At 46.5% G+C, this 7,025-nt stretch overlaps 1 protein-coding gene across 1 annotated transcript; it reads right to left on the reverse strand.

Annotated features, from left to right (window-relative positions):
* Positions 1-2,664: 2,664 nt before the first annotated feature.
* On the reverse strand, positions 2,665-5,966 carry LOC144591891 (interferon alpha-inducible protein 27, mitochondrial-like; the record flags this gene model as incomplete). The annotated part of the gene is given in 4 exon segments (XM_078395896.1): positions 2,665-2,733; positions 2,736-2,765; positions 2,768-2,824; positions 5,927-5,966. Coding segments are annotated over 4 exon segments (196 nt in total), but the record flags the coding sequence as incomplete, so codon positions are not given.
* Positions 5,967-7,025: the final 1,059 nt, after the last annotated feature.

The following is a 7,025-nucleotide window of genomic DNA, read 5'->3' on the forward strand; positions in this document are numbered from 1 at the left end:
GACAGGTTCCTGTTAGAGGAACTCAGCAGGTCAAGCAGCATCTGTGGAGGCAGAGGATGGATGATGATTTGGATCGAGACTCTGCATCAGGCCAATGATGGAGGGGTGAGACGGGCTGGCAGGCAATAGGTGTAACCGGGTGAGGTGAGGGGATGATGAATAGATAGTCATATGGGGGTTGGGGAGAGGAGGAGGTTGAGGCAGGGCCTAGAGGGTAATCAGTGAACCAGATAATGGGCAGGATATTGGGCTGAGGAGAAGCTATGTACTTGTACTCTGAAACTACAACACTCCCAATGCCCTACTATTCACTGCCCTGGTACAACGTCTGGGTCGGCCGACTTGGGGGCTACTGACTGCCCGCGGTCTAGGCTTAAGCTCACGGGTGACCGCGCTTTTGCGGATGCAGCTCCTAGTCTGTGGAACAGCATCCCACTCCCCATCAGAACTTCCCCCTCCATCGACTCCTTTAAGTCCAGGCTCGAAACCTAATTCTATTCTTTAGCGTTTGAGGCCCTCTGAGGGGGCACTGTAAACTGTTTATGTCTGTCTTGTTAGGTTTGTGTGCTATTGTATGTTCTTTTTGTACAGCACTTTGGTCAATGTGGGTTGTGTTTAAATGTGCTATACAAATATAATTGACTTCACTTAATGTCCCAAAATGCAATATCTCACACTTATCTGAATTAATCTCCATAAGTCATTCCTCGGCCAACTTGCCCTGCTGATCAATATCCTGCAGCAGGTTAATAATCGTCTTCACTCCATATATTACCACCTGTTTTTGTGTAATCATATCTTGTACATCCTCATCCCATAATGTTGGGTGTCCTTTATTGTCCTCCCTTCTATTGTCTCCATCTACACTTCACGCATGCCTCACAGCAAGGCCACTAGCATTATAAAGGACCAGTCTCATCCCAGTCACTCCCTCATTTCCCCTCTACCACGAGGCAAGAGGTACAGAAGTTTGAGGTACAGCCATCTGAGAGAAGGAATCTTTTCTCATTTTCACCCGAGATGGGTGACCCATTGTTTGGAAACTATGCCCCTCAGTTCCAAAACACCCCTATGAGAAAAAACATCAGAACCTCTCAAAATGGTATGTTCCCCTTCCCAGTAAGCAGCCTGAACAGTTACAGATGAGCCAATGAAAGTTTTATTAATCACTGAATTTCAAGAACGATAATTTGTTCCGGGTTTTTTTAGGCCATTCTTCTCTTCAGAATGCGATCAATGCAGCAGCTGCTGCACCTCCAGCCGCGACTGCTGCATTAGCAACGGTAGACAGTCCTGCTGCTCCTAAGAAAAACGGAAACAACAAATAAGAATTGAACTGTAAACAATCTGTGACACCCTGAAATGATTAACAACTGACACCTCATTCCTGAGCAGCAATGCCACCTGGCGCTAACTCAAGAAGGCAGCATCTATCATTAAGGATCCCCACCATCCAAGCCATGCCTTTTCTCACTGCTATCACTGGGCAGCAGGTACAGAACCATGAAGTCACACATCATCAGGTTCAGGAACAGTTTCTTTCCTGCATCTATCAGGTTCTTAAATCAGCCCTAATCCAAACACAACAATGTAAATCTATTGAGATTTGCACTGCCTCTTGCACTACCATTGCAATTTTATGCAAATTTCCCCAGCACATTAAGTTGCCAGTCCTGCCCTTCCTTCAACCATATTTCTGTGATTGCTATAACATCTTAATTCCAAGTGCTGATCCATGCTCTGTGCCCCAGCGATTTACCTGTGTGGGGTCTGCTTCTTCATTAACACAGAAGACTCTGCTAGCCATTCCATGATTCCTAACCTGTCTCTGCTCTGCACACTGGATTTGTTTGATAATCCTCTGCGTTCCCCAGAATGCCTCCACAACTGCTGCACTAATCTTCCCTTCCACCTGCCAATTTTGTTTAAGAATCTTCTGAGTAGCACACATAAATCTCCTTACTAGGAGAACAGTTGCCCTCCATTTAGGTGCAATCCTTCTTGCGTAAGTCCCTCCGGCTCCAGGAGCAATCCCAAATATGCTCCTGCCCAAGCTCTTTAGCTAATGCATTCATGCCGTCCACCTATTTAAGCCCTCACAAGTGCATGCTACAGGAAGTAATCTTAAGATCACAAACAGAGGTCTAGCTTTTTAACCTTCAGTGTGCAGGGACCTCTCTAGTCATGTTCTACCCAACCTCTAACTGTTGTTTCCCTTTCCCCTCATAATGTTCTGTACTGGTCTGAGACTTCATAGACCATGGAACCAGGGTGGCACCAGACCATTCTAGAGTCTTATTCTCAGCCAGAGAAGTGCCCATCTGCTCCCCTCACTGATAGGTCTCTCCGTCTCCTGTGCACCAAGACTTTTCATTACTCTATTATGTACCAAGCTCACACTGCCTACTGGTCTTAGCTGATGTTGTTCAGAGGGATTGTTCTTCAAATGATCTCAGTTGTTTATTTCTATTTACAGAAAAGCCCAAAACAGATTTTATTTTCACGTTATTGTAATTGAAATATAGCAGAATTATATTAATTGCTATAAAGATACATTCCTGGTGTATTTAATATGAAAATGTTATTCCGCACCAATGTTCAGCTCAAAAGATTTAAGCAAGGAAGATTGAAAAAGGCTCATTTCTCTTCACTTCTGGATCTTACCAGCTGATTGAAGAACGGCCACCAAGCTTCCGGCTGCAACGCCTCCTCCATTGGCAACAGCGGCGGCTCCATCATCTTTGCAGCGATGGAACCGGCTGCTATCCAGCGGTGGTAAAGCCGACAGCCCCCAAAATGAAAGGGGCTGCAACAATGAAAGAGCCTAAAAGAAGAAACATCCCCATTTGATCAGATGGAGCTTAACACAAACCAAGAATACACAAGGATTTAAGTGGCATTGTTTCTATGAAAGGTACAGTCAAGCAATTTAATGATGGGCCAGATAGCACTCCACCCAACATGCACATTTCACTGATAGATACAAAATGCTGGAGTAACTCAGCGGGACAGGCAGTATCTCTGGAGAGAAGGAATGGGTCTGAAGAAGGGACTCGACCCAAACATCACCCATTCCTTCTCTCCAGAGATGCTGCCTGTCCCGCTGAGTTACTCCAGCATTTTGTGAAAATCTTTGATTTAAGCGAGCATCTGCAGTTCTTTCCTTCGCATGCACTATTCACTTGTATATTATGGGAGATGTGCCACCAAACTATAGTTTTGTGGTTACCTCAGTACCAAATCAAAGGGACTGTGCTAAGGGTACAAGTTGTAGCTGGCATAAAGCGGAAGGAGCACATACACAGCACATCTAATCTCTCATCTTAGTATCTTACAGGACTCCCTCCCTCGGTCAGCACAGCCTCTAATGAAACCTGATCAAATAAGTAGCAAGAAACTTTGCGGTACAGACTAAGGAGAACGATCCGCTGAGTTACTCCAGCATTTTGTGTCTATCTTTGGAGGTGGAGGGGGGGTGGGAGGGAAGTGGGTGTGGGAGGGGAGTGGGGCATGGGAGGGCGTGTGGGGGGTGGGAGGGGAGTGGGGGGGTGGTGAGGGGAGTGGGGGGTGGAGGGGAGTGGGGGGTGGAGGGGAGTGGGGGATGGGAGGGGAGTGGGTGTGGGAGGGGAGTGGGGGGTGGGAGGGGAGTGGGGGGTGGGAGGGGAGTGGGGGGTGGGAGGGGAGTGGGGGTGGAGGTGAGTGGGGGATGGGAGGGGAGTGGGTGTGGGAGGGAGAGTGGGGGTGGGAGGGGAAGTGGGGGGATGGGGAGGGGAGCGGGGGGTGGGAGGGGAGTGGGTGTGGGGAGGGGAGTGGGGGGGGTGGAGGCGAGTGGGGGGTGGGGAGGGGAGTGGGGGGTGGGAGGGGAGTGGGGGGTGGGAGTGGGGTGTGGGAGGGGAGTGGGGGGTGGGGAGGGGAGTGGGGGTGGGAGGGGAGTGGGGGGTGGGAGGTGGGGGTGGAGGAGGGGTGTGAGGAGGGGAGGGGGTGGGAAGAGGGGAAGGGGTGGGAAGAGGGGATGGGGTGCGAAAGAGGGGAGGGGGTGGGAAGAGGGGAGGGGCAGTGAGGAGGGGAGGGGAGGGGATGGGGAGGAGCGGTGCTGCACCAATGCAGGAGGTTTGGGCCCAACAGGTCCACTTGGTCTAGTCATTTCTAAAAGTATGAATGTAACAGAATCGCAGTCAAGATAGATTATTGACTAATGGGTCTTTATATAGGAAATATTATCTTTACCAATAGGAATCAATGATATTCTATTTTAAATAGACCCGTCAAGCAATATTCTCTGGTTACATACAAAACGTCTGCTATCTCTCATTATGTTACTGTACATCTTTATTGTTCATAGAGATTAAATAACAATTCAGAAATGGTATAACCTTGTTGTTCTACACCATTTAGATGAATTAATCTAAATAGCAGCATTGCATTTAAATAGGATTTGTTCTTGCACACATTTTGCTGCAATAACCCAAGTTATCTGGATTGTTTTTTATTAAACTTTCCATGCAGGGCTGATTTGCTGTGTGTTAACTCTTCCACTAGCCTTTTTATGGCGATAAACATCACTATATCCAAACCCCATTATCATATCATATCATATATATACAGCGCGGAAACAGGCCTTTTCGGCCCACCAAGTCCGCGCCGCCCAGCGATCCCCGCACACTAACACTATTAACACTATCCTACACACACTAGGGACAATTTTTACATTTACCCAGTCAATTAACCTACATACCTGTACTGTACGTCTTTGGAGTGTGGGAGGAAACCGAAGATCTCGGAGAAAACCCACGCAGGTCACGGGGAGAACGTACAAACTCCTTACAGTACAGCACCCGTAGTCAGGATCGAACCTGAGTCTCCGGCGCTGCATTCGCTGTAAAGCAGCAACTCTACCGCTGCGCTACCGTGCCGCCCTGTCTCCGACCCCTCCGACCCCTCCATCCCCTCATTCCCTGTCCCCTCCACAGTCCCAAATCAAACCCAAGAACTTGTCCCTTCTTGGGCTCGCACTCAGCCAGAGGCCTCTGGTCATTCAGTAACCTAGTTCTGCCAGATATTCCTGCCGATCCTGAACTGCAGGAAGAAGAGAGCATCCTCCGACAACCATGGTCAGTGAACGGTGAAAAAACAGAAACAGTTCAGTAATGGTAAAGTCAAGTCAAGTCAATTTTATTTGTATAGCACATTTAAAAACAACCCACGTTGACCAAAGTTCTGTACATCTGATTAGGTACTAAGGAAAAAATGAAACATACAGTAGCACACAAACATAACAGCACATACAAAACAGTTCACAGCCATATCCCCGAACCTCAGAAATAGGAGGATCTAGGTGCAGTTGTGGCTGGAACTGCTCCAACAGTGTGTAGGAAGGAAATCCAGATGCTGGTTTACACGAAGATAGACACAAAATGCTGGAGTAACTTAACAGTCAGGCAACATCTTTGGAGAAAACTAATAGGTGACGTCTCAGGTTGAAATTCTAATTTAGACTCTTTTGGGTGGAGACATTTCCACAAATGTCAGCTGTTCTGAACTATTGAAGGGGCCAATGCAGCCACTCCCACAAAGTTTAGGAAGGAAATCCAGATGCTGGTTTACACCAAGGATAGACACAAAAAGCTGGAGTAATTCAGCAGGACAGGCAGCATCTCTGGAGAGAAGGAATCGAGGGTTGAGACTCTTCTTCAGATTGAAAGTAACGGGAAAGGGAAAACGAGAGATATAGACAGTGCTGTGGAGAGATATAGAACAGGGAATGAAAGATATGCAAAAAAAGTAATGACGATAAAGGAAACAGGCTGATTGTTGGGTGAAAACAAGAAGCTGGTGTGACTTGGGTAGAGGAGAGATGGAGAGAGAGGGAATGCAGGGGTTACTTGAAGTTAGAGAAATCAAAAGTTTACTTATAGATTCCACTCACCAGCACCAGCGCCGGCCAGAATCAGCATTGTTAGGACCATGTTTCTGTGAAGAGAAAAATGAACCATTTAAAAATAATCCTTGCTTTGAACTTGAATTTACATACTTCAGCACACATTTTAAAGGTAAAGATTTTTTCTAAGCGGGACACCATGCAAAAGACCCTTCACCTCCACCTTGTATTTTAATTGCTAAAATCTTAAAATATTTTTAAAAGAAAATCTTAAAATCTTAAAATATTTTCTACATCACCTAGATCGTTCTGTTTGGCTCTGTTCTCATCAGCTGAAGAACGCAATATATATAGCAAGCCAATGGTACTCTTCTGGGTCCTAACGTCAGTAGCTATTTATCTAGGCAATTATCCAAGATTTTAATCATTTCTTTGAATAGAGCAAGAATGTGCCCCTCCCAGTAAATTATAGTTGGGGAGAGAGGAGACGGAAGTTAGAGGAAGAGGCTGGAAAGTGGAATTATTTCACTAAAGAATGATGGGCAATTGTGGGGGGGGGGGAATAGGGTGAGGACAGTATTAGATCCCAACACAGTAGTGCTGTCAATAATGCAAATCTTTATACGTAATGCCATAACGGCCATTGTTTGTTCTGATACTATGCTCATTCCTGGGAACATACCATGAAGCAGTGGTGACAATTGTAATCTCTCCACAATTGCAGATGTCGCACCAGAACATGCACACCATTTTTATGCCATGATAAACAAGCAAAGGATCGCTGTTTCAGTGGGTTTCACATCTCCTGTGTGGTCCTGCTTACGCTCGAACCCAGTTCCAAAATTTACCCTTATTCCACTGGTTAAACGTTGATCTCTTCAGATTGATTACTGTCATTCAGGCATTCAGGTGACAGTACCATCAGTAACAGAATTATTTTTGTCGAACATTTGTGCTATAAGATAGACACAAAATGCTGGAGTGACTCAGCAGCATCTCTGGAGAGAAGGAATGCGTGACGTTTTGGATTGAGACCCTACTTCAGACAGTCTGCAGAAGGGTCTCGACCCGAAACGTCACCCATTCCTTCTCTCCAGAGACGCTGCCTGTCCCGCTGAGTTACTCCAGCTTTTTGTGTCTATCCTCG

The sequence above is a fragment of the Rhinoraja longicauda genome, unplaced genomic scaffold (genome assembly GCF_053455715.1).
Source record: "Rhinoraja longicauda isolate Sanriku21f unplaced genomic scaffold, sRhiLon1.1 Scf002772, whole genome shotgun sequence".
Taxonomy (NCBI): Eukaryota; Metazoa; Chordata; class Chondrichthyes; order Rajiformes; family Arhynchobatidae; genus Rhinoraja; species Rhinoraja longicauda.